Source organism: Prionailurus bengalensis, chromosome B2 (assembly GCF_016509475.1).
Source record: "Prionailurus bengalensis isolate Pbe53 chromosome B2, Fcat_Pben_1.1_paternal_pri, whole genome shotgun sequence".
NCBI lineage: Eukaryota > Metazoa > Chordata > Mammalia > Carnivora > Felidae > Prionailurus > Prionailurus bengalensis.
In genome coordinates, this window is record NC_057349.1 from 31,818,099 (window position 1) to 31,844,649 (window position 26,551).

Genomic DNA, 26,551 nt, shown 5'->3' on the forward strand with positions numbered 1-26,551 from the left:
TCTCTCTCCTCCTCCTCCTGCTCTCTCCTCTCTCGCTCACTCCCCCGCCCCCCTCTCTCTCTCTCTCTCTCTCTCTCCCTCCCGGCTGCCGCTGCTGCCGTTGGCTCCTATTCTCCTCCTCCTCCTCCTCTCTCCTCCTCTCCGCTCCTCTCTGCTCCTCTCTCCTCCTCTCTCCTCCTCCTCCTCCTCCACCTCCTCCTCCTTCTCCCCCTCTCTCTCCCCCTCTTTCTCTCTTCTCTTTCTCCCCCGTCCCCCCGCCCCCTCCCCCCCAGGCCTGATGAGCAGGTCTCGCGCCTCCATCCATCGGGGGAGCATCCCCGCGATGTCCTATGCCCCCTTCAGAGGTACGGTGGTGAGGGGAGGGGGAGGGCCAGTTGGGGGGGGGGCAAGAGGGGGAGGGGCAGGGGCGGGGGGGGGGTGTGCAGAGCCGGGGCCAGGGAGGGGAGCAGCTGAAATGGAGGGAGAGAGAGGAGGACCGGGAAGGCAGGGATGGGAGCAATGGGGAAGGAGGATTGGGAGGCCAGAAGATAGGGGTAGATAGGGGCCGGAGGGGCCAGGAAACAGGCTTTGAATGGGGCTGAAGGGAAAATGATGAAGGGGAAAAGAGATTGCCAGAAAGGGTGGGAATATAGAAGGCTAGGGTTGGGGGGAGACCTGCAGAAATAATTTGGAGGTGGGAGCTGAGAGATGAGGAAGATATTAAGGAAATAGAAGGACAGAGTCTTAGGAGAGGGGCCGGAAGGGGGAAATGAAAACACAGGGATGGAAAGAGAGGCCAAGAAGATGGGGGGGTAGTATATGGTGGAGGGGCTCAGAGAATGGTAGGGGGTTGAAAAAGAGAGGAGGATGGAGGGAGAGAAGAAGGGGCCAGATGGAGAGAGAGGGAGGCAGTGGGGGGTGGGGGAATGGAGGGTCCAGATGGAGGGAAGAGAGGAGAGAGGGAATGGGCTGGGGGAGGAGAGACCAGGGCAGGGGGAGGGCCAAATTATGTGTGTGTTTATTGAGGGGGGGGAGGGGGCAATAGAAGTAAGATTGAGCGCTGGGAGTAGAGGGCAGGTTAGGATCCTGCCCCAGACTCTGACCATCACTAAGGCCTTTGACCAGAGAAATGTACCCTCTGGGGTCCTATCCGCCCCCTTCACTTCACCACTTTTACCCCCCTCCCCCACCTCCAATCCTTATTTCCATTCCCCCTCCCTCCTCTGGTGTCCATCACCTATATCTTTCCCCCCATATGGTGTCCGTTCCTTATATGAGTCCCCCTTCTGTTCTTCCCCTATCTCAGTCCCTTCTCTGGCCCATTCCCTCTCCCCTCCCTTCTATCTGGTAGCTCCCTTATATCTCTGCCACCTCTCTACCTCTCCTTCATGACCCCATTGTCTTAGTACCCCTGTTAGGTGCACCTCATTTCCTCTGCCCCATGTCCGACTGGGCTCTTCTGGTATATTCCCTTGTCTCTAGGGATTGACTCTCATTTCTGCCTCCTTTTCACTTAGCTCCATCCCTGTGATTTGTCCCCCAGTCCATCCTCTATCCCTACCCCATTCCCCATCTTGTCACTGCAAGTCTGTGCCTACCCACTTTCCACTAATACCTTACTTCGCTCTTCCACCCGTTCCTCTTTTCTTGTCTCCTCTACTTCCCGGGGCGTTGGAGATTTGGGGTGCAAAGATACAGGTTTTGATGGTTGGAACAGGGCCTATGAGACATCCCCATCTAAGCCCTGTGGGATTTCTTATCCTAGTAAAATTTTTTCCCTTTTCTCAGCTGTGTTGGTCTGTCTCTTGCATCTGCCTCCCAGAATCATCCTTACTTAAGTCCAGACAATATGTGTGTGTGGGGTGTGTGTTTCCAGAGTCGCTCCTAAGCTAAGTTCCCTGCAACCTTCCCTGCTCCCGGGGGGAAAGTGTCCCCTAAACTCTAGCCTGCCTTCCTGTGGCTACAGCCAGAACCAGCCCCTCCCAGAATGGTTATATGTATCAACAGACTTCTCTTCTGGGAGCCCTCAGAGTCTGAGTGCGGTGGGCATGTCGCCTGCAGTGTGTGCAGTCTCAGAGCCTAGGGACTGGTGATATCTGTATCTAAGAGGGTATTGGAGAGAATCTCTGAGGTGGCATGGAGATAGTGAAAGTCTGGAAGTACTGGGGTTTCTAAATATATGTATTCTAGGGGTTCATCTCTGACTCTGATGTGAAGGTTACGTCCATTTGAAGAACATGCATATCGACAGAAAGGGGCTAGATTTTTCAAAACTTTCCTGCTCAGGGGTATTCAGTTAGATTTTATTTTATTTTAAAGTAGGCTCCACTCCCAACATGGGGATGGAACTCATGACCCTGAGATCAAAAGTCACATTCTCTACTGACTGAGCCAGCCAGGCGCCCCGGGGTACTCATTTAGGAGGGAGCTTAAAGAACAGTTCTTTTCCTGCAATATGTCCATGATTAGTTATCCTGTAAAGGTGACAGGATTTGATTTTTTTTTTTCTTCCTCTAAATTGTTTCACACTGTGATACCTTAAACCTATTTTCTATCACTTTGATGTCACCAATTTGATTCTTACTTCCATAGGGCCTGTTCCCTGTGTCCCTGTGATGGTGTGTGGCATTGGGATTTAAAGGAGAGACAGTTTGCAGGGATGGGGGAATGGAAAGAACAGCTAAACTGGGTAAGATGCCCCCTGGGGGCATCTCCGAGCATGGGCAATGCTTGGTCTAGTGTTCTTTTTCAGAAGTTTGTCCCCATCCTCAGCTTGCACTTTGGAGGCCCCCTCTCTGTCACAGGCCCAGACCTTCCATCCTTCCTTCCCCTCTTTCTTCCTCAAGCTCCTCACTGTGCCTTGGAGAGGTTCCTAACCTGTGGAGTTGGCTTCCGTCCTGTCCGTGGAGACTAGGTGAAGAGAAGGGGCAGTACTGAATCTTTAATCTCTGGGCATGGAGTGGGAGAAGAGATCAATTCAGTCTCTGTTCATTCAAACAAAGGCATGTCTCCTACCTCCTCACTCTCCAGCCCCTCCATAGCCAGATGTTGACAAGACCTATCCTCCCCCTACCACCAGAAGAACCAGAACTTTCCCCAGAGGTTGAGCGGGGTTGGGCTAGAGGAGGAGGGAGCTGAGAATAGAGGAGAGACAGGAGGAGAGGCCCTCTCCTGTCTCTGATTCTGTGAACAGGTAAGCTCCCTCACTTCCTCTCTTTTCCAGATGCTTAGCTATCAGAATTTCATGACCCAAATGTTCCTACCCACCCCACCCCCATCCTTCTTTCCCACAGCCGTGCAGCCCTCCTCTCACTGTCTTACAGATGGGTGAGCCACCTTCCCTCCAAGTCCTCATCTTCTGGATGCCCTCCCTCTTCCCAGTCACCCACCACCACCATCTCTGTGTGCCTTCCTTCTGCCAGTTTTGCTGTTCCTTCCATCTTTTTATATATATTTTTTGATGTGGATGGAAAGCACGGTCACTTTCTCTGCCTCTAAACTTGTACCCTCTCTGTCATGATATGCTTCCCCTCCCTGAAACCCGCCCCCCTGAATTTCTTAACTCAAGTCTACGGAGCCCCCTGTGATGTGATTTCCCCTCCCCTCTTTCCCCCCAGATATACAGGCTTATCTTCTGTTCCTTTAAAGTTACTATGTGCCTACCCTCTATCTGTGATCTCAAGGCGGGTGGGGTGTCATTCTCCCACTTTGTGGACTCTCTCTCTTGCCATTTTGGGCCTCTGTCTCCTAAACGCATAGAGCCTCCCTTACTGTTTCTGTGTGTCTCTGTCCCCCAGATGTACGGGGACCCCCTATGCACCGAACCCAATACGTTCATTCCCCATATGATCGTCCTGGTTGGAACCCACGGTTCTGCATCATCTCGGGGAACCAGCTTCTCATGCTGGATGAGGACGAGGTGAGCGGAGTGGGAAGGTTGGGAAAAGACCTCTGGGTAGCATGGGAGAATGTGGAGAGAATAAGAAGGAGAATCCTCATTAGCGAAGGGATGACAGGCACAGAGAAAGCAAAAAAGAGAGAAACATTTGCAAGCGGCCTGGGGAGGGTGGCCACTGAGATTTGGATTGGGATGTGCAAAAGTACAGGCCTTCTCTCCCCTTGGCCAGGGGATCTTTCTGGGCCATATGCAGGGTTGGGAAGGAGATGTGGTTCTGAAGATTTGGGGGTGGCTCCTGTTGTCACCCTGACCATATTGTGGGATAGGTTAGGATGGGAAAGGGAAACTGAAGGGTTTGGAGAAGGGGTGGCAAAATGGGTATTGCTTTGGAGGGATCACCTCCAAAGTGATCCTTGAGAACCCTCTCCTCTTCTCCCCACCCCTACCTCAGCAAGACCCATCATTCACCACTCCCAGTCCTGCCCTTATCATGTTGGGAGAGGGAATTGAGGGAAACTGGGCGGTGGGGGGTGGGGGTGCTGGGAGGTACTGGGAGAGATGACAGAAGTCATTGGATGTTGGTGTGGATGGCGGTGAAGATTGGGAAGGTGCCTGCAGTCAGGGTTTAGAAAGACTGGGAGGGCTTTCACCAGAGACATCAATCAGGAAAAGAATATAAGGGAGGGGAAGCCAGGGGGAGGAGGGGAACTAGAAGTAGAGGACATTTTCTAAAGGAGTAGGAGTAGGAGAGGGGCAGGGACTAGTCAAAGTGTGGGAGGTGGGGGCCACGCAGGGCCATTAGAGGCAGGGGAGTATGGGTTCCCACCAGTCACTGAAGCAGCAGTGGGGGACCCATCAGAGAAAATGGGATGCAGATATGGATGCCCAGAGGTGTGATCCAGGGAGTGGCGGTGATCTGGGAGAGCAGCTTTAGAGAGTGATAGGTAGCCTCTGAAACCAGATTAGTGGTGAGAGATGTGCTCCCAGTGCTGTTGGGGAGGGTGTGGTGAGGCAGGGCTAGAATTGGAGTTGGGGTTAATCAGGGTTCTGAGGGACCTGAGGGGCAAGTGAGAGTGTGGAAAGATGGCCAGCTAGAACTTCCAGGTCACAGGGGACATGGTGGCTTTAAAGGACGAGGTGGTTAGGGAGTCCAAGTTTTAGGCATTGGGGGGCATTTGAGTGATTCACTAGTGGTCGCGGGTCTTGACCAAAGGTTGTGGTCTGCAGGATGAATTGGGGAAACAGGAACCAATGAGAGTGGGGACTGTTGGGAGGATGAAGAGGGAGAGCAATGGATGGGGTAATGGTGGAATGGTAGAGATGAGCTCAGGTGGTGGGGGGAACCGGTGGCCAGCAAGCTGAGGGGCACTACAAGTGGCCAGAGTCTGGAGTAGGGAGGGTGGGGGATGGGATGGGATGGGTAGGTAAGCAGCGTTTAGGGCCACAGGGGCTGAAGTGGATGGGTTGTGGACCTGGGGCTAGGGACTAGCAAGGCGGGGTGGTTCTTGTAGGGTAGAGGAGATTGGAGGATTGGAGCTGGGGATGAGGCTCAGGGAGTGGGAATGGCTCAAGAGAAGAGGGATGTGAGAGAGGTTGAGTGGGGGGGCGAGGGAAGGAGATGAAGGGTGTGGGGAGGTGACCAGGCCCTTTGGGGGGTGTGGGGAGGTTGGGTCCCAGTCTGGCCGAAAGCCCGGCCGTGGGAGGGAGACAAGCTGTAGATCCTGATTATAAATGCAGCTTCTGCTACCCCCGTGACAGGCACGGAGGGAGGGAAGGTGGTGAGGGAGGTGGGAGGTTGGGAGGAAAGCGGGGAGAATGGAGGAATTGAAGGTCAAGGGGAAAGGGGATTAGGAGAGTAGCAGACTCCTGCGGAGTTGTGGGAAGAACTGAGTCGGGTTTGGGAGAATTTCCCGGAGGGTGTTTCAAAAGAAATGGAGGGAGGGAAGAGGAGGATGGGACGGGAGGGAACGAGAGAGAGAGACACTTGGAGAGAGAGGGGAAAGAGCAATCGACTCATCCCGAGACACTTCAAGAGTGTGCGGGAGCAGGGGCTGAAGGTGGGCAGGCCCGATGGAGAGGGAGGTTCATTCTTCCTCGGTGGTGGGGGCGGGGGGGCAAGAAGAGGGACGGCTTGGGCCAGTGAGGTCTGACACACCCCCGCATCCCCTAGATACACCCCCTTCTGATCCGGGACCGGAGGAGCGAGTCCAGTCGCAACAAACTGCTGAGACGCACGGTCTCCGTGCCGGTGGAGGGGCGGCCCCACGGCGAGCATGGTACGGCGGCCGAGCAGGCTCTCGTGCCCCGGACAGTCGCGGGGAGAGGGCTGAAGGTGGACCGGGCTGCCGGGGAGGGGGGAGTCCGGGAAATGAGGGAGCTGTCAGGGGGTGGGAGGAGGAGGAGGAGGAGGAGGAGGAGGAGGAGGAGGAGGAGGAGGAGGAGGAGGAGACAAAGTCTCTCATCCTGCGAGTGGGAGCCTGGGAGGAGAAGGCGCCCTCCTCTGGGATCTGGAGCGGGACTGGGGCTGTGGGTGAGAGGCCCCAGTGGTCTTTGCTCTGTTTCGCTCCCTTTTTCCTCTCCAGCAGCGAAGTTTGCCTGTTTTCCTGATGCTTGTAAAAATAGTCTCCTTAGATCTTTAGCTTCCTGTCCGAGCGTTCCGGCCCCTGCCCCTCCCAGCCCTTGGTCTGAGATCGTGGAGAGAATGACCTAGTTCCTGCCCTTCCCCCAGACCTCTGCCCCACCCCCACGGTCCTGATTCCTCTCCCAGACCTTCGGGCCTGTGGGCCCTTCCTCTTTTCTCCCCCCACCCCTTTTTCTCTTCTCTTCAACTGCTGCTATTTTCTGCAATTCTGTCGCCCCCTTTCTCTTTCCTCCCTGATTTCTCATTATTTTCTGCACCCCTCTTGATTCCTCTGTCGGTCCCCTCTGCTCCCAGTGGAACTTCATCAGACCCCCATCATCTTTCTGTCTGTCTGTAGAGCTATCTGCTCAGTCTGTCTCTCCAACTCTCTCCCTCTCTCCATCTGTCTCTTCCCCTCCCTCCCTCTTTCTGCCCCCCCTCCACCCCCCTCTTTAGTCATTTAAAAAAAGATTTTTGTCTTCCTGAGAAGTTCGCTTAAAAGGTTTCCATGGGAACAGTGAGGGTAGATGAAGGCAGAGAACAGAGATCTGCAGCCAAGGTGCAGAGAGACGTCCTCAGCCCCCAGAAACCCCCATTTCACTGCCCCCTATCACTGCATTCCCCTTCCAGGACCTAGGGATCCAGTTCCTCCATCCCCTCCAAACCCCCTGGTGACCCCTTTCTTCCACCAGCAACTCCTCCCCTCAGGGATCCAGACTCCCAGTTTCTCTTGCTCAAAGAGATTGAGTGGCCTGTCTCCATCCTTTGGCATCCTTTTAGCCCTCTTCTGATAGGCCCAGGTCTCACTGCCCTTGGGGGCCAGCTTTGGGGCCCTGGGTGGGTGGGTGGGCAGGGATGTGTGTCATTGTCATGGAAACCTATGACCATGGGGGTGTGTGGATAGCACATTTTTGTGAGGCAAAGCCAGGTGGTGGTGGTGGTGGTGGTGGTGGTGGTGGTGGTGGTGGTGGTGTGTACAGAGAATATGTGTGATGTCTGTCACATCTGTGTGTGTGTGTGTGTGTGTGTGTGTGTGTGTGTGTGTGTGAGTCATGTCCATGTCTGGGAAAGATTTGTGTGTGTGCACATGTGCATACCTGTGTGTCTAGGCCAGAATGGTCACATGCTCATGGAGCATGTTTATCATATGTCGCGTGTTTGATAATCTCTGCCCACATAATCCCCATCTTTCTCCTTATCCTGGGTCCTCAGGGTCTGGGGTCTCTGGTGTGGGTCTCCTGTGTGTTTTGGGTGGGGGCACCGTGTGTGTTTGGAGTTGGGGATGGTATGTGGAAGTTGTTGTGTTGGGGATTCAGTAGGGGTTGGAAGAGGGTCCTGGAGTATATATAGTTGGGGGGGAGGGTTTAGTGAAAGAGTTGCTAGCTGGTGAATGAACGTTTGGGGTTTTCAGGGGGACATGGAATGTGTAAAGGACCTGGAGGATATGCAGGGGACATAAGGATCTTTAGGGGGGCTTGGGGGCCTGGGTCTGCGAAGGGGTGTGCTGAGGCTGTGGACGCTGGAGCCCAGGAGAGGTCGCCGGACCTTTGAGGGGCATTGGAATCCAGGGCTCCTCCTCTGTTGGGTGGAGCCGCCGCCCCTCGTTCCCTCCGCGATTTTGGTGGGGGGTCCTGCTCGGAAGGGGATGGTGGGAGGCCCGGTTGATTTTGGGGGTCCCCTCGCCCCCCTCCCCCGTCTCTCTCGCGCTGTCTCCGGGCGACGGGGCTCGTGACAGAGGCGGCCACGGCAGCAGCGGTCGCCTAGCAACGGCGGCGGGGCCCGGGCAACGGCGGCAGCGGCGGGAGCGGCGGCGGAGGGAGCCGTTCCCGCGGCCGTCACCGCGCGGCCGTCCCGGCCGTCCCGGGCCCCGCCGCCGCCCCCAACGCGCCGGGCGGCGCGAGCCGGGCCGCGCCGCCCCCTCTCCCGCCGCACCCCGCCCCTCCCCCGCGCAGGGGCGGGGCCCCTCCCCCACCGGGGACACCCCCGACCCCCCCCAGGGGGCGGTGCGAGGTAAGGGCGGGGCCGGGCGGACGAGGAGCGCGCGTGGGGGCGGGGGCGCGCGTGTGCGTGGGCGCGAGAGGGGGTGGGGAAGCCGCGGCGGCGGCGGCGGCGGCGGCGGCAGCTGCTCCCTCCGCATGTTCTCGCTGCATCTTCCGAGTGGGGGGAGTTATGGTAACTGGAGGGGGGCAGCGGAGGTGGGGGGTCGGGGACCGGCCTCGGGGGGGCCAGGGTCGCGAGCACGCGGGGGAGGCCGGTGCGGGGTGATCTCGGAGCCCCTTGGTGGACACGGCAGCCCGCGTGTCCGTGTATGTGTTCGTGTCCATGCTCGTGTCCCCTGTGTGTCGATGCCATGTGTACCCGGGGCCCAGTTCCTCATGCACACATGTGCAGCCAGCCGTGTGCAAGCTTGTCCTGTCTCATCGTGCCTCTCTGTCTGGTTCCTGCCTAGGAGACTGCTGGGCCGGCCACTGGTCATACTGGTACATGTCACCTCCGACCCTGAACATGCATGTCTCTCTCTGGCTGGGGCTCACCTCCAGTCAGTCTCCTGTGTGTAGGGATGTGTGGCTGCATGAGCAGGATTTTCCCTGTCCCTGGTGGCAGGTGTGTGTCTTTGCATGTGTTCCATCATTGGCCTGGGTATCTGTGTCAATCCCAGCACGGGTGTCCAGGGTGTGTCTGGATGTGGGTGGTGTGCAAGTGGGGGAAGGGAGTGAGTGTGTGTGAGTGGGCTTCTTGGCATCCTACTATGTACGAAACACCTTTGAGCTAGGCAGGTGTGAGCCCCTGGTGTGTCTAGGAGTGGGGATTGAAAAGCTGAAAAAGAAAGGAGTGGGGAGAAAGTGGAAAAGTGGGGAGAAGGGAGGTGAAGAGGAATGAGAGAGGCTTGGCTAAGAGGGAAAGAATGGCTGGAGAAAGGGAATGTGGGAGATATTGGAGCCAGATTGAGGAGAAAAGAGGATAAGAAAGCTTAAGATGGGGAACTGGATGGAGGGAGAAGGGGTCTGGGAGCTGGGGAGGAGGGGCAGGAGGAGGAAAGAGGCCTTTTGGTAAAGCTATCTCTTGAGAGAAGAAAGGGGCAAGATGAGAGAGAGGACACCGGTTCATGTAGGTTGTATAGGATCAGGCTTGGTTGGATGAGAGATGGCCACTCAGGCATAGAGGCTGGCTCACAGTGAGGCCTGTCACTGCAGGTGCTGTCATTAGAGCTTCCTGTCCCCTGCACAGTTTTGCCCCCCATTTCGCTGCTCTGTCCAGCTCTGTTCCTCATCCTGCTCTGGCAACCTTTCTCCTTGGCTCCCCTCAAGAGTTGCCAGCTGGGTAGGACAAGGAAGAAAGGCCAAAGGGAAGGTTAGGGATGTGGGACATTGGAGGGCAGGGAGAGATTCTGTGGGTGATGGCAAGATTAGAGACATTGGAGAGGCGGGAGTCCAAGCCCTCGCTGTGTATGTGTGAGAGTGCAATTGTGTGTGTACACAGGGTGTGTACATGTGTGGGTGTGTGCACAATGCCTGTGTTACGGGTGTGTGTAGGTGGCTGTTATGTGTGTGCATGCGTGTATACATCGTGCAGGGATGGGACCTGGAGACCCAGGATCGCAGTGTACACTTACCAGGTTTGCTCTGTGTGTGTACACGGGTATGTGCTGTGTTTCCTGTACATGTCATTGCATGCAGCATTAATAGCAGAATGTCCTGTGTTTCTGTCACTTTGTTTCATTTTTCTTTGTGGTTTTCTTTCTTGCGGTAGTGAAAGTCTTTGTAAGCGTATGCGTACGTGGTTTACCCGTACCTGTGACTTATGTGTGAGTTCATAGATCTCAGCTCCTGATAATATGCATGAGGTGATATTACTTCCAAGAACCAAGAGAACCAATTAGCAAATTTGTTCTCTGCCTGTCAATTCTTTAGTTCCAAAGCAAAATTTTAGTGGATTTCAAGTTAGTCTTTGTGCCTTATTAAAGGAGCCTGCATATGAAAGTAGTGGCTGAGTTTGGTTCCTTGGAATGGAAGTGAGGCAGCCATACCTGAGAAATGCAGAGACTAGGAAAAAGATACCCTTGGATGCATTGTTGAGTGTGCCCTCAGAAGGATAAATAATGCGTTTGCTCCTTGTTTTTGTTTATTGTGAGAGCAATCACTGATGCCTCTGTTGGAGTCAGGGAAGGGCTGGGGGAGAAGAAGGGGTTGTCCTGAGACAGAGTGGATGTGGTCATACTTCCCATGTGAATGAAGGATGTTTTTGCTTTTGGGGTACCAGGATACCTTGCTGTGGTTGGGATCATGGTATACTCAAGCATGTATCTTAGAGGTTAAACTGACTTCCGTGTGTGTGTGTGTGTGTGTGTGTGTGTGTGTGTGTGAGGGTTAAATGTCTAATTCTGTAATGTGCTGCCCACATGATTCCCAAGGGACTGGGGCCACAGGTCCACACCAGCAGCTCTCATGTGGGTGTCTGGGTCCAAATGTGTACTCCCCTGTTGCAGTGTTCACATATGTCTAAGCATGTATCCCGTGGGGTATGTGGGTCCCAAGGTCTCAGAACGTGGATCTGTGGCACCCCTGTGCTCACAGTTGTGTGTATGTCTCATAAGCACCTAGATCCCTATTTTTTGTATTGTGGTTATATACACGTACCCACACAGCTCAGTGTATGTTTCTGTCCTCTACACACATGTTCCCAAGGGTCTGACAAGGGTTCCTGTGTCATGGTGTCCGCATTTTTGTGGGCAGACTTTCTAACACCTGGGCTTTGAAGGCAAAGGGAAACTGAAGACTGATTCTAGGGTAGATTGCTGGTGATTTGCAATTCTGGAAGCAGACAGTGAAATGTAGCTGTAGCCCTCCCTTGTTCTGGAACCTAGAGGGTTAACAGGCAGCTCTTCCGGTCCCCCCCCCCCCAGCCTGTAGCTTCTTGTTGCCGTGGAGATGATAGCCCCGCCCCTGATGCAGCACCTGCCCCCCCATTGGCTGCAGTGGTGACTGTGGGGCTGAGGGGGGAGCCCAGGCCTGGGCAGCCATTCTGGAGCTGGAGCCGGAGCTTGGCATCCCCCCACTTTCATTCTCCTCTAGCCCCTTGGCCCCTCTAAATTCCCTGGCAGCAGAGCCCCAGCTTCCTTCCTCTGAGCTGCCACCCCTCTAGACTCGTGGCAGTCCGAGCTTCATCCGCATTCTCTTCCCCTCCTCCTCTTCTCCCTACCCTCACTTGGGAGTCCCCTGAACCTCCACTGCTCATCGTCCCCACTCCCTGCCCACTCCCCTGCATTCTTCTCTTTTCCTCTTCCCCACCCCCCTTCCCTCCTGAGTCCCTGCCACTGCAGTGCACGTGGAACCTGCCCTTCTCCCCTCCCCCTCCCATCTGCCCCTTCCTTGAATTTTCTGTCCCCAGGCTTCTTCCCCTGCCACTCCTCACAGGTCGCTTCTAAGACTTCCCCCTCCAGACCAGGGAGGGGGTCATGGGAGGCAGCCCTGGCTGTCCAGACAGACAGGGGTTCCAGGAGAGGGGGGCAGGTGGAAGATGTGCCCAGCTGAGGGGAGAGGAAAGCCTGCCTATGGGCAATGACCTTTAACCCAACTGCCCCCCCCAGCTAGCCCCTTCCTGGGGGGGTGGGCACCAAGGACCTAGCTTCTGTGGATCTTTGGTGTCCTTTTATCACTGGGGTTTTACTGACCCTCTCAGCCATGCCCTTCTGCTGACTGCCAGTCCCAGTCATGGGCCTAAGGCCTCCCACCCCATCCCCCTCGGGGGGCTCCGGCTCGGGTTCTTTACCCCCTCCTTCCCGCCGTCAGCCTCTCAGCCGCCGCTGCTCTTCCTGCTGCTTTCCGGGGGGTAGGTGAGGCTGGAGCTGAGGGGCAGAGGGAGGTGGGCGAATGGGCTGGGGCCAGAGTTGGAAACCTGGGCTAACAGCAACCCCTCCCCAACTTCCCTTCTGGCTCTTTATCCCCCTCCAGAATACCACTTGGGTCGCTCGAGGAGGAAGAGCGTCCCAGGGGGGAAGCAGTACAGCATGGAGGCCGCCCCCGCTGCGCCCTTCCGGCCCTCGGTGAGTGAAGGCACCAGCCAGATGTGGCTCAGCTGGGTCCCCTCCTCTCTAGCCCCAGCTGGAGCCCCAGGATTCTGAGAAAGGGGGCAGGAGGGAGAGAGAGAGAGAAAGCGCGCGCACACTCACTCATGCGCGCGCCTCTCCCCACCTCTTTGGTTTCCCCCTCCTTGGCTCTGTCCCCCTGCTTCTCAGACCAGCCCTCCCACCTTCTCCAAGCTGGTGTGTGTGTGTGTGTGTGTGTGTGTGTGTGTGTGTGTGTGTATGCTTGCACCCGTTGGGAGCAAGGGAAGAAAAATTGGTAGCAGAGCTCCTATCTCCATTTCCTCATCTCTAGAGACTTCCCTTTCACCGCCCCCCCCCATCCCACTTTCATCCAGGGACTCTACCAGCTGAGGGGTGAGTAGGTAGAACTGACCCTGCCCCAATCCACCCCTCTCCCCATTTCCCCCCAACCCCAGCAAGGCTTCCTGAGCCGGAGGCTAAAAAGCTCCATCAAACGCACGAAGTCACAACCCAAACTTGACCGGACCAGCAGCTTTCGCCAGATCCTGCCTCGCTTCCGAAGTGCTGACCATGACCGGTACAGGGGCTGGAGTGGGCGGGATGAGCTGGATGCAGCATAGGGGACTCTTGGGTGAGATTGGAGGGAAGGAGGCTATCTAGGTGCAGAGAATGAAGGCCGTGGATTAGTGAATTGGTTGAGAGATGTTATGGGACAAGGGACAGAATGGAGAAGAGGAAGCAGGAGAGAGGCACGGTGCAGGGAGAGGACAAGCTGAGAGGCAGGAAGAGAATGAAGGTGAGGCCAAGGAGGGACTCTCCTGGTCACCAGAAGGATGGGCTCCATCCCCGGATTGAAGGAGCTGTACAGGACAGAGGAGGAGTAATGGAGCCTGGGAGCCTGGGAAACACTGAAGGAATCCAGGGAAGGGGTGGTGGGTTGGTAGGAGAGGGAGCAGTGTGATCTAGGAGAAGGGTGTGAGGGAATGGCAGCAGTTGGAGTGGGGCTGGGGCTGGCAGATACTGATGGATGAGGGAAGGGCAGCAGAAAGCCTGACAGAAAGGGGAGGCTTACACAGGTATGCAGGTTGACAGAACTGGGAGGGGAAGCTGTAGGGTTAATCGTGGAATGAAGTATGAGGCAGAAATCCCTCTGAGAAGTCCAGGGGGCACTGTCTCTGAGACTGGGGTTGCAGGAGATCTGATATTTGCTTCTGTTGTCTGCCTCTTGGGGTCCCTCTTTGGGTTTCCCCCTCACCCAGTCTCTCCCCAGGGAGAACCCTGTCCTCCCTTTCCCCCCATGTCTGGCCGCCCCCAGGATTGGGCAGGTAGGGAGGTTGGGATAGGTGAGTCACACCTTCCCCTACCCCCCTCCTATGTCACCAGAGCTGGATTTGGGCCTGGCGGGGGGGTGAGGGCATGGTATTCCTGGCCGCGGGGGCGGGGGGCCGGGGGAGCGTCGCGCTGACGGCAAAGGAGCCCAAGATGACGGGGCTGCTATAAATAGCCTCATGGAGGCTCCCACACCCGAGCTCTCCCTCCCGCTTTCCCGCTGCTCTCCACTCTTCCTCCCCTAGCCATCTCCCAGCCGTTCACTATCCCATCCCTCTGTGTTGTGTGCCACGTCCTCCATTCCCTCAGTCCCCTTTACCTTCTGCTCCCTGGTGTGGTCCCTGCTTGTCCCCCACCTCTGTTCCCACGCCCGTCTTCCCAGCTGCTCCTCATCTTCTTCCATCCTCGGTCTTTCCGCACGTGGCTTGGCCTCCCCCTTCTCCCTCCTGCCCTACCTCCTCCTCTTCCCCAGGCCCCATTTTCAATCTCTTCCTTCTCACTTCTCTGCCCACAGCTTTCTCCTATTGCTTGTGATTTCCCCTCCCTCCTTCCTCTGATTCTGCTAAAACTTGTCCTCTGCTTTCATTCATTCATTCTTTGAATCATTACATGTTTTTTAGGTACTAGCTGTGTGCCAGGCCCAAATAAACATTTTCTTTGTATTTCTGGTTCTTTACTCCTACTTTTCCCCCTGATATTGAGGCTCTGATTTGGGGGGTGGGGGTGGTCACCTAAAAGTGCCCCACACCCACCTGTTCTCTTTGTTTTTGTTTTTGTTTTCCTTTCTGCCATGGTCCATTTCTGGGTTGAGGTATTTCCAGGTGTCCCCAGTCCTCACAACCCCTCAGGTGTGAATTGCGGGGTAGGAGTTTCTTAAAGGGTCCTGGCTTCTCTCATTTTCCTCATGTCTTTCTGTCTGTGTCTGTGTGGGAAGGGGGCTCAGGGGACTCTTTCCCCAGGTCCCTACCCTAGAGCTAGCCCCTGGGTGTGTAAGAAGAGTGGGGCCCTGACCCTGTCATCGGACCCTTCCCTGCCAGGGCCCGGCTGATGCAGAGCTTCAAGGAGTCACACTCGCACGAGTCTTTGCTGAGCCCTAGCAGTGCGGCCGAGGCCTTGGAGCTCAACTTGGATGAAGATTCCATTATCAAGCCAGTGCATAGCTCCATCCTGGGCCAGGAGTTCTGTTTTGAGGTACTGGGTCTCGTGAACTGAGGAGTGCAGGAGCGATGGAGGGTGAGGGCACGGAGGCCTGACGAAGGTAGCACAGGTGGGGATGGTAAGGAAACAGAAACCTCTGGGGTTGAAAGAAAGGAGGGCAGGCCAGGGAGGAAGACACAGTGATGGAGTCTCCAGTCTTAGGAGTCACCTCCCCTCTGGAGCCCCATCTCAACCCCCATCCCTCTCTAGGTAACAACGTCTTCAGGGACAAAATGTTTTGCCTGTCGTTCTGCCGCCGAGAGGGACAAATGGATCGAGAACCTACAACGGGCAGTAAAACCCAACAAGGTATCGGGAGTAAAGGAGACCCAGACAGCATGGGCAAGGCAAAGGTCAAGCCACGGGGGAAGCCGGGGGCCTAGGGGGCAAGATGAGCTCTAAAGGAAAGGGAGGCTTGGAGAGGAGGGGATCTGGGTGAGCAGGAGGTGACCCCCACCTGTTTCTGAGTCCCCCCATGTCTTTTTACCATTCCTCCTACCTTGTGATGTTTCTTTGCCATAGAAGTCACAGACTTAGAAAGCCGATTCGTCTTCCCTGGGGGCAGCAACGCCCCACCAACACCCTGGCAGTGGTCGCCTAGCCCCTGCCTGCAGCGTTCCTGCACAGCTACAGTTGTCAGCTAGCCAAGTCTCTAGACCTCAGTTTCCTCTCCGTAGAGCTGGTGGGAATGGGGTTTAGATGGGGATTCGATGACCTCTAAAGTCCCCTCTGGCTCAGAAATTCTACAGTCTTGTGTTCTTCCCAAGGCTTCTCTTTCCCAGGAGACATGCTCCCAGTTCCCTCAGCTATTCTCGAATCCCAGTTTCCAGTGAGCCCACAGTCCTGGTGACCCTCCTCCAGGGGGCCCTTGTTTTTCATTGTCCTTAATTAGACCCTACTTGCTGGATACGGTCTAACGTGTGCAGAGTCTGAACGCCATGCTTTCTTCTTACTGTGACTGTGACATCTCCTGGGCTTCACTATGACCTTGTGGTCCATTGTATCCTCAAGGCCCTTTCATGCTACATGTAACCTCCCCCATCCTGTATTTATGCAGCTCACTTTTTTTGTTTTTGCAATCAACTTCTGATTGTCTTTGGAGGACTCCCCAGTTCTTCCCTTCAAATTCCACCTTATTTTTGGTTTATTATTCTAGCTTTTGAAAATTTTCCCAATGCTGATTCTGTTGTCTGGTGTATGAGCTACCATCTGCATTCGTTTTCTAGGGCTGCCGTAACTAATTACCACCAATTAGGTCACTTAAAACAAAAGAAGTTCATTCCTTAACAGTTTGGGAGACTAAAAGTCTAAAATCAAGGTGTTGGCAGAACTTCGTTTCCTCTGAAGCTCTAAGGGAGAATCTTTCCCTGCCTCTTTTGTTTTTGCTTTTGTTTTCTTTTTTTCTTTCTTGCCTTTTAGCTCCTGGGGTTGCCAACAATCTTTGGCATTCCTTGACTTACAGCCACACCTGTCCAATTTCTGCCTCCGTGTGTTTCTGGTCTCTAAATCTCTCTCCATACAGATATGAGGCATTGGATTTAGAGCCCGCTCTAATCTAGCATGAACACATCTTAATATGAGTGTACCTCATATTAAGGTGGACCCTTTTAAGGGACCCATATTAAGGTGGACCCATATTAAGTGGACCCTTTTCCCAGTTAAGGTCACGTTCATAGGTTTCAAGTGGACATGAATTTTGGAGGGAGGATACTAGTCAACCCAGTACACGTACTCTCAGCCTTCCGATTGCTATCTCAGAGACTGTCACTTTCTCACTGTCTCTCCCCTTTTGGTGTCTCTGTCTCTCTCTCCTTTCCCCTTTATCTGCCATGCCCACCCCACCCCACCAGGACAACAGCCGACGGGTGGACAATGTGTTGAAGCTGTGGATCATAGAGGCTCGGGAGCTACCCCCCAAGAAGCGGTACTACTGCGAGCTCTGCCTGGATGATATGCTGTATGCCCGCACCACCTCCAAGCCCCGGTCGGCCTCGGGGGACACCGTCTTCTGGGGCGAGCACTTTGAGTTTAACAACCTACCGGCTGTCCGCGCCCTGCGGCTACATCTGTACCGTGACTCAGACAAAAAGCGCAAGAAGGACAAGGCGGGCTACGTTGGCCTGGTGACTGTGCCCGTGGCCACCCTAGCTGGGCGCCACTTCACAGAGCAGTGGTACCCCGTGACCCTGCCGACAGGCAGTGGGGGCTCCGGGGGCATGGGGGGTTCAGGAGGGGGCGGGGGCTCAGGGAGCGGCTCAGGGGGCAAGGGCAAAGGAGGCTGCCCAGCTGTGCGGCTGAAAGCACGCTACCAGACGATGAGTATCCTGCCCATGGAGCTGTATAAGGAGTTTGCAGAGTACGTCACCAACCACTACCGGATGCTGTGTGCCGTATTGGAGCCCGCCCTGAATGTCAAGGGCAAGGAGGAGGTTGCCAGTGCACTGGTTCACATTCTGCAGAGTACGGGCAAGGCCAAGGTGAGTGCTGTGCCCCCAGGAATAGGTAACCTGGGAGTGGGCACTCGCTTGGGAGAGGGGGATAGTAAGGATAGGGCACTAATGTCTTCAGAATGAGCTCGGGTTGTATGGAGGCTGACCCTTGGATTTTCCCGGGCCTCAGGACTTCCTTTCAGACATGGCCATGTCCGAGGTAGACCGGTTCATGGAACGGGAGCACCTCATATTCCGCGAGAACACGCTCGCCACTAAAGCCATAGAAGAGTACATGAGACTGATTGGTCAGAAATACCTCAAGGATGCCATCGGTATGACCTAGTCTCAGGTCTTCTTCCCAAACCTGCCACACGTGCCTCGCAACCCTAAACCTGGCTACCCCAGACCCCAAGTCACCCTTCCTCAGCTTGAATGCTTCCAAGCCTCGAGTCCCCGGACTCCAGCCTCCAACCATGGGATTCCGAGATTCCCCAACCCAGGCAGCCCCCATCCCTGCCCTTGGCAAGTATGACCACCCTCTGTTGTGCCCCCACCCCAGGGGAATTCATCCGTGCTCTGTATGAGTCGGAGGAGAACTGCGAGGTGGACCCTATCAAGTGCACAGCGTCCAGCCTGGCAGAGCACCAGGCCAACCTGCGGATGTGCTGTGAGTTGGCCCTGTGCAAGGTGGTCAACTCCCACTGGTGAGACTGGGAACGCTGGGTGGGGGCCGGGGCTGGGGTCGTGTGTTCATCTGTTCATCCATCTGTCCATCCGCAAAGAGGACTGAATACTGGTTATGGGCGAAGCGGCGTGCTTGGGGCTGTAAGGCAGGCAGACAGAAGATTGAGGCCTGGCCCCTGCCCTTAGAGGGACAGGTTAGATACACAGAAAGCTACGGAACAGTTGTACTGTGTGTTAAGTGCCAAGGAAGGTTCCCTCCCCCCAGGCAACATAAGGCCAGAGAAAGTGGAGGTTTGATTGAGATAAGCTGGGAAGGCTTCATGAAGGAGGTACCCCCTGCCCCCTTCCCCTCCCCCCCCCCCCCCCCTGCCCGGGGCTGGGCTTTGAAGACCGGGTTAGGTTCTGATGTGTGGATTTGATGGGCAAAGAAGACATTCTGGGAGAATGCCATGGGAGGGGCACATGCATGAAGGTGAGGGCCCGGGAGCTTTCGGAGGCCAGCAGTTAGGCCAGGTTTAATGGAGCACATGGCTCCTAATGGAGAGTGGAAGGAGAAGAGGTCTGGACATGGGAGTTGGAGTTAGAATCTGGAAGTCCTCAGCTGCCAGGCTAAGAGTTTGAGTTCATTGGTAGGTCACGGATGCCATTAGTGGTGCTAGTGCCAAGAAGTATCATGATTGAGAAGATTAATCCTTAAGTGGCGTGGGGTGCAGGGAGTGAGTGGGGTAGGGAGAGCGGAGTCCAGGCTAGTTGGAGGTGATTGTCAGTGGATCGGGACGGTGGCAGGAAAGGGAGAGAGGGGCCGCTGTGAAGGACTCACTGAGGAAAGGATCAGCCGGAGCCTTCAACTGATTGCAAAGAAGGGAGCTTGTCTGTGGGGAGTCAAGGATGACTCAAGAGGCCACGGGGCTGGTGTTTGAGACCTGTGGTCTCATTGGCAGAACTGGGGAAGTCAGGAGGAGGAGCCAGTTGGAGGTGTGGGGGCGATGGTGAGCTCTGCTTTACACTACACAAGTTGGGGGGGGGGGGTTAAGGTGTCAGTGGGACACTGAAGTGGGACGGGGAGGTGGGGAGTGAGCTGAGCCATTGCGGGCAATGGGGGTCACGCAGGGGCACCTCCATCCCCATTTCCCTGGAATCCAGAAGAGTTGGGGGGTCCGAGCTCCCTGTACCTCAAGTGACCCTCCATCTCTCTCCCATCTCTGTCTCTCCCTGGTGTCTGTTTTTCTTCTACTCCTCTCCTTGTCTCTCTCATACGCCCTCCGTCTCTCTCCCGCATGTCTCTCTCCCCTCACCTTCTCTCCCCGTCCATTTCTCTTTCCCTGATCTGTCTGTTCCCTCTGCCATAGCCCTCTTCTTCCAGCAGCCTCCCGTCTTCCTCCTGCAGCCCCTCCCTCCCTGTCTCTCCCCCACTCTGTTTCCACACCCTCACCTCCTACCACCCCCCTCAGCATGTTCCCTGGAAGCTGAGGGTCTCTGGGGCTCAGTCCCGGTCTCTCTCTTTCTTTCTCTTTCTCTCTGTCTCCCCACCCCTTCCCCTCAGCGTGTTCCCGAGGGAGCTGAAGGAGGTGTTTGCATCTTGGCGGCTGCGCTGCGCAGAGCGGGGCCGGGAGGACATCGCTGACAGGCTGATCAGCGCCTCGCTCTTCTTGCGCTTCCTCTGCCCAGCCATTATGTCGCCCAGTCTCTTTGGGCTCATGCAGGAGTACCCAGATGAGCAGACCTCACGAACCCTAACCCTCATTGCCAAGGTCATCCAGAACCTGGCCAACTTTTCCAAGTGAGAGAAGCCTCAGGCAGGGGTAGGGTGCGGCTGGGGGTGGGCACGAAGGGCCTCCCGAGTCCCCAGAGACCCTGAGACAGGTGGGTGTGAGGCCTTCTGTGTGTGTGTGACCCCTGCCTTCTGGATGCCTTGGCCAGGTTTACCTCAAAGGAGGACTTTCTGGGATTCATGAATGAGTTTCTGGAGCTGGAGTGGGGTTCCATGCAGCAGTTCCTGTATGAGATCTCCAACCTGGACACGCTGACCAACAGCAGTAGCTTTGAGGGTTACATCGACTTGGGCCGAGAGCTCTCCACACTGCATGCCCTGCTCTGGGAGGTGCTGCCCCAGCTCAGTAAGGTCAGCAGATGCCCCTCTGCCGCATCCCCAGATGTCTCCAGAGGCTCCTGTGGCCTGAGAGACCATCCCCTGCACAGATTTTTCTCTCCTTACTGTCCCCAGATGTGTCTTTAGCACCCCCCACCCACCCCCCCCCACCCCCAGCTCAGACACCCTCCATCTGCACCCTCTGAGGTCCTCTTAGAGCTGGGCACTTAGCCCCCAGGTAACAGCCTCACCCTTCCAGGAAGCCCTTCTGAAGCTGGGCCCACTGCCCCGGCTCCTCAATGACATCAGCACAGCTCTGAGGAACCCCAACATCCAAAGGCAGCCAAGCCGTCAGAGTGAGCGGCCCCGGCCTCAGCCTGTGGTGCTGCGAGGCCCATCGGCCGAGATGCAGGGCTACATGATGCGGGACCTCAACAGGTGAGCACCTGGGACCCCCACACCGGTGCCCTAGGAGCCCCTACTTTTCTGTTCCGGACACACTCCACTGGGCCCCTGTGCATCTCTCTAGGGCTTAAAAGGAAAAAGAGGCAGGCTCTCACAGAAAATGGTAAGGAGACCGGTATAGTCCGTGGTTAGGCTGAGAGCCCCTTTAAGGCCAGAGGGAGCAGGAATCTCAGAGCCCCAGGAAGAGTGTGGAGGCTCCTCCAGCTCCAGCTTGCTGGAAGCCTGGGGGGGGGGGGGGGTTGGGTCCTGCCACAAGCTCTGATTTGCCTTGTCCCTCTGCCTGCCCTTGCCTGTCCCAGAGCTGAGGTTCAGCCACACAAGTTAGATCAGCCATGTCGTGTCAAAACGTTCAGTTGTCTCTGTGCTGGTTGGTAAATAAGCACTTCCCCAGCCCCCCGCCAGAAGCCTGCAGACCTCAGCCACGATCCAGCCCCAGAGAAGTAACATGTGGACCCTAGCAGGGCCTCCCGAGCCCTGGCATCCACTCCGATGTGGCGGCCTCGGCTGCTGTTCATTCTGATGACTGCCCTGCTTGTTCCTCCGCCCCGGTCTCCCTCCATGATGCCATACCCATTCCACCATTCCCACCTCTCCTTCCATGCGTCCACGCCTTCTGCCCACCTCTCTCCTTCTCTCTGTCTGTGCTCGCCCCTCTTCCCATCTCTCTCCAGCTCCATCGACCTTCAGTCCTTCATGGCTCGAGGCCTCAACAGGTGAGGGGCTCTCCCCTCCCCCACCCTCCTCTCCTCTCCTGTCTGCTCCCGCTCCCACTCCAGTGGCCTTCACCTTCCTCCTCCCCTCTTCTCCTCCATGCACCCTCATCTCCTCCATATCTGCTGGGACCTGCCCCTCATCCCCCATCTTGGTGCCCCCATCTCCCCTCCTCTAGGCCTCACTTCCTCCCTGGAAAGGAAAGGCCTTTTCCTTTCCTTTTTCCCATGTATCCCCTCCCTACCTGCCCTCTGCAGAGCTGCCACCTCCAGCTCTCCTCCCTTCCCTGTGGGTCCCACTTCTCACCCCCAGGCCTGTGCCAGACCACAGCAGGCTCAGTTGCCGGTGGCGTTGGCCTTACCTCCTGCTTGTACGCCCCTTTCCCTTCCCGCAGCTCTATGGACATGGCTCGCCTCCCTTCCCCAACCAAGGAGAAGCCACCCCCACCGCCCCCTGGTGGGGGGAAAGACCTGTTCTATGTAAGCCGTCCACCGCTGGCCCGTTCCTCGCCGGCATACTGCACGAGCAGCTCGGACATCACAGAGCCAGAGCAGAAGATGCTGAGTGTCAACAAGAGTGTCTCCATGCTGGATTTGCAGGGCGACGGGCCCGGCGGCCGTCTCAACAGCAGCAGTGTGTCCAACCTGGCGGCCGTTGGGGACCTGCTGCACTCGAGCCAGGCTTCCCTGACAGCGGCCTTAGGGCTGCGGCCTGCGCCCGCTGGACGCCTCTCCCAGGGGAGTGGCTCGTCCATTACAGCGGCTGGCATGCGCCTCAGCCAGATGGGTGTCACCACGGACGGTGTCCCTGCCCAGCAACTGCGTATCCCCCTCTCCTTTCAGAACCCTCTCTTCCACATGGCTGCTGATGGGCCAGGCCCCCCAGGAGGCCACGGAGGGGGTGGTGGCCATGCCCCTCCCTCCTCCCATCACCACCATCACCACCATCACCACCACCGAGGTGGAGAGCCCCCCGGGGACACCTTTGCCCCGTTCCATGGCTATAGCAAGAGCGAGGACCTCTCCTCAGGGGTCCCCAAGCCCCCCGCCGCTTCCATCCTTCACAGCCACAGCTACAGTGATGAGTTTGGACCCTCTGGCACCGACTTCACCCGTCGGCAGCTCTCACTCCAGGACAACCTGCAGCACATGCTGTCCCCTCCCCAGATCACTATTGGTCCCCAGAGGCCCGCCCCCTCAGGGCCCGGAGGTGGGAGCGGTGGTGGGGGCAGTGGTGGGGGTGGCGGGGGCCAGCCGCCTCCATTGCAGAGGGGCAAGTCTCAGCAGTTGACGGTCAGCGCTGCCCAGAAACCCCGGCCATCCAGTGGGAATCTGTTGCAGTCACCGGAGCCGAGTTACGGCCCTGCCCGTCCGCGGCAACAAAGCCTCAGCAAAGAGGGCAGCATTGGGGGCAGCGGGGGCAGCGGTGGCGGAGGGGGTGGGGGGCTCAAGCCCTCCATCACCAAGCAGGTACGTGAGGGTGGGAGGAAGGCCAAGTGGGTGAGGGCCAGGGAGGGAAGAAGGAAATGGGGTGGGGAAGTGGGGGCAGAATAGAGTCTGTGGTCTGAAGGTACAATTTTCTCACCCCTTTTCATTCATTAAACGAGTGTATGTAGAGTCCCTGCTATGCGCTACGTCCTGTTCTAGGCACTGTGGATTCAAGGAGATCAACACTAGAGCAGGGGAACAAGGTTGGGACGGTCATCTCCTTTGGCAGCGCTGTCTCCTTCTAAATGCACCCTGCCTTCTCCCACCTTTCCTTTCTATTCACCCCCACCTTGCCCCATCCCAGCATTCTCAGGCGCCATCCACGCTGAACCCCACAATGCCAGCCTCCGAGCGAACGGTGGCCTGGGTCTCCAACATGCCTCACCTGTCAGCTGACATCGAGAGTGCCCACATCGAGCGAGAAGAGTATAAGCTCAAGGAGTACTCTAAGTCGATGGATGAGAGCCGGCTGGACAGGGTACGCCGGGCCCCTGACCTTCCCATTACCCACAGGGGAAGCCTCTAGATGCCTCCCAGGGACGCACCCAGGGTCAAGTGATTACGGTAGAAAGAAGGGACAAAGACCTGATCCCCTTCCGTGAGAAGCCTTCAGTGTATCAGGGGAGGCTGTCGACAGTCAGTCTATCGGAAGGCCAACTTCCAGCTTTATTTTGTGGCGTGTCATAGACTGTCTGGGGAGAAAGATTCTATATTAAGGTTTATTTCTGTGTTCTTCCCCAGGGGGAACATAAGCCCTGGCTCTTGTGACTACTCGGGAAAGGGGAAGTGGATTTGCCAGCAGTGTGAGCTGATAAATTGGGCAGGGGGCACAGCAGTTACAGTTACACTACAAACGATGTCCAGCTTTCCCAGTCATTGTCCTGTGGGCATAGGGTGACAGAGGGTCAGTGTTGGAAAGTGGCATGACTTGGCCTGTGTGTGGAAAAACCGTCTGGACTCTCAGCTTGGTGATGCCCAGAGCAAAAGACAGCAAGAGCTCAGGGGCACACACAGATGATTTAGCAGAAAGTTCCTTGGGGAAGCTGTTGCTCCAAGGGCTCTGAAGAAGAGGGTAGCTGTAAGATTAGGTTATTGTGAAGAATGTCTGACTCCAACCTGGGTGGAGCAGAGAGAGGTTTCTTGGGGCATGTGGTCTTTGAGCATAAGAAAATGTCGGGACTGATCTAGGTGGACTCGGTGTAGCAAGTTCCATGAGAGAGTCGAGCTCTGATGCATCAAGGTAGCCAGCTCAGGTAATATATAACATCTTTGCTTTGCATCTAGAATGGGGTTCGTTATGTATGTATTCTCTCTGGAGAATGAGAAAATACTCTCCCAAGTCCTTTTTTCTGTTCTATGGCTTGGGTGAGATATTTTTGTTGATGAAGGCTCTAGACTAGTACCGTCCAGTGGAACTTTCTGCAGTAATGGGAAGTGTCCTGTGATTTGCACCGTCCAGCGTGGTAGCCACTGGCCACACGTGGCTGATGCAACCAAGGAACTGAATTTTAAATTTTTTTAAAATTTTAAATAGCCACATGTGGCGAGTGGCTACTGTATCAGATAGCACAGTTCTAGGCTCTAGAGCCAACAGGGCAGATAAAAATGACTCTCCTGTGCCCTTCCAGCCCCAGAATTCCAGGATCATTATCAACAGAGAGGCATTCCTAGATTCTCATCCTCGACTTGTTTGAAGCCCAGACCCCTTCCTGACCCCACATCGCCTCTTCTTATCTGATGTCTTTTCTTCCTGGGTCTCCCTAATGTGCCCTGGTTGGGTTGAAGAGTCACCTTAATGTTTAATTTCTGTGCACAGTCCTTCAAGGTGTGTCCGTGAGTCTGTGTGGGTCCTCACGTGTCCAGATTTACATGTGATGGCGGGTCTGTGCTTCTCGGTGTAGGAGCATATGACCTTGGTCCATTTTAAAGGAGCCTTGGCTCCATGGAAGGGCCTTCTCAGAAGCTACTATGTCTGGTATGATGAGCAGGCAGGGAAGGGTCTGGAGAAGCCAGCTGGGATGTCCCTCACCATGCAGTGGCTGCTTGGTAGGCAAGGATGGAGACTGGGTGGTGGGGTCAGGGTGAGGCACCCCTCACAGTGCGGGGTCGTGTGCCCGGCGGGCAGGTGAAGGAGTATGAGGAGGAGATCCACTCACTGAAGGAGCGGCTGCACATGTCCAACCGGAAGCTAGAAGAGTATGAGCGGAGGCTGCTGTCCCAGGAAGAGCAGACCAGCAAAATCTTGATGCAGTATCAGGCCAGACTGGAGCAGAGCGAGAAGAGGCTAAGGCAGCAGCAGGTGGAGAAGGATTCGCAGATCAAGAGCATCATTGGCAGGTGAGGGGCGGCCTGGGGAGGGGTAGCAAGGGAGAACCTGAGGCTGAAGAGAGCCAGTGAGCTCCCCCTTTTAGCCTCAAGCCCCAAACTCAGGGTCCCATGAGGAAAGCCCACCACCCCACTCCCAGAGATTGCCACCCATTCACCAGTCACCTGATGGGGAGAGACCTCTTGCTTAGTACACAAGTGTTCCTCTCCCAAACCCTGATCTCTCTCCTGAGAGATTGACCTTTGAAGCCCTTGGAAAATGTGCTTGTTACCGTCCATTACTATGTGTCTGGCCCCAGCCTAGGCTGCAGCCTCCCACTGGTTATTCTCAACCTAGCCTGTGATGTTCTCCCCAAAGTGAGGCAGAGAGCCCCAGCCAGAGCAGCCCCTGGCTATCCCCATCCTCGGTAAACCCTTTCTCTCCAGCCTTGAAAAGGTGCTCTGTTAGAAAGCGAATGACCCTCCTTTGAGTGGAGTGCGTGCACACTTGCACTGCTCTGCCAAGCCCTGGCCTCCAAAGAAGGTATCCTGGCAAGGTGGTTAGCTGTCCTGGGACCCCACGCCCCACTCAAATCAGGGCCAATCCCACTTTGGTTCACTCTGAATGTATTTTTGAGTAAGATTGATTAGAAGGAGAAAGGCCTGACTTGAAACTTGTTTTCAAACCCTTCTCTAATTGATATCCTCGGCGAGAAATCACCTTGAGAGCCTTCATCAAAGGCAGGGAGATGCGGGGAATGATGATTGTCGACACCGCTCTTGGGCTAGGGGTGTCCCAGGGGCTGTACTGGAGATGGCCTGGGTTCGGGGACATGGAATGGGAAATGCAGAAGCTCGGCTACAGAGGGGCAGTGGGAGGGCACCATCCTGAGTGGGAGGACGGAGTGCCGGGGGTGTCTGCGTGGCGGAGGTCTTCAAGGCCCAGAAAGCTGTCCTTAGCACGGGAGAGTCCTTGAGAGGAAGGTTACTGCAGGGTGTCTTTTGGGTCATAATGACGGAAGGATTCGAGGGCAGAGGAGAAGGACTCCCAGGCTTTTCCAGAGAGCTGCAGGGGTTCCCCAGGATCAGGAGTTCCACCGGCAGGCTCCAAGCCCGTGCCCGCCACTAACCCCACTGAAGCCCGTCCCTTCAGGCTGATGCTGGTGGAGGAGGAGCTGCGCCGGGACCACCCCGCCATGCCTGAGCCGCTGCCCGAACCCAAGAAGAGGCTGCTCGACGCTCAGGTGGAAATTACAATGTCATTTATCTTCTCCGTGTCCCATCCCCATCCATCCCACTGTCCTTCGTGC

The 26,551-nt window shown here is 56.1% G+C and overlaps 1 protein-coding gene across 18 annotated transcripts in view; it reads left to right on the forward strand.

Moving 5' to 3' along the window:
* The first annotated feature begins 214 nt into the window (after positions 1 to 214).
* Positions 215 to 26,551, forward strand: part of SYNGAP1 (synaptic Ras GTPase activating protein 1) — a 32,096-nt gene continuing 5,759 nt past the window's right edge. For 5 of the 18 annotated variants that reach the window (XR_006298902.1, XR_006298905.1, XR_006298904.1 and 2 more), the window contains exons 1-18: positions 215 to 344; positions 3,777 to 3,898; positions 6,048 to 6,153; positions 12,449 to 12,540; positions 12,999 to 13,120; positions 14,910 to 15,063; positions 15,280 to 15,378; positions 16,920 to 17,546; positions 17,689 to 17,833; positions 18,061 to 18,205; positions 19,729 to 19,965; positions 20,106 to 20,307; positions 20,534 to 20,712; positions 21,411 to 21,452; positions 21,845 to 22,919; positions 23,242 to 23,415; positions 25,063 to 25,274; positions 26,395 to 26,485. Coding sequence is in view for 13 of the 18 variants with exons in the window: in XM_043591155.1 (XP_043447090.1) it covers positions 278 to 344; positions 3,777 to 3,898; positions 6,048 to 6,153; positions 12,449 to 12,540; positions 12,999 to 13,120; positions 14,910 to 15,063; positions 15,280 to 15,378; positions 16,920 to 17,546; positions 17,689 to 17,833; positions 18,061 to 18,205; positions 19,729 to 19,965; positions 20,106 to 20,307; positions 20,534 to 20,712; positions 21,411 to 21,452; positions 21,845 to 22,919; positions 23,242 to 23,415; positions 25,063 to 25,274; positions 26,395 to 26,485 (3,891 nt within the window). In the remaining 5 variants the exon portion in view is untranslated. Of the gene's footprint in view, positions 345 to 2,825; positions 2,894 to 3,009; positions 3,173 to 3,776; positions 3,899 to 6,047; positions 6,154 to 6,331; positions 6,408 to 8,452; positions 8,508 to 8,595; positions 8,670 to 9,543; positions 12,331 to 12,448; positions 12,541 to 12,998; positions 13,121 to 14,909; positions 15,064 to 15,279; positions 15,379 to 16,919; positions 17,547 to 17,688; positions 17,834 to 18,060; positions 18,206 to 19,728; positions 19,966 to 20,105; positions 20,308 to 20,533; positions 20,713 to 21,410; positions 21,453 to 21,844; positions 22,920 to 23,241; positions 23,416 to 25,062; positions 25,275 to 26,381; positions 26,489 to 26,551 lie in introns of those variants that run through there. The other 13 variants (XR_006298906.1, XM_043591161.1, XM_043591160.1 and 10 more) reach the window with 12 other exon arrangements.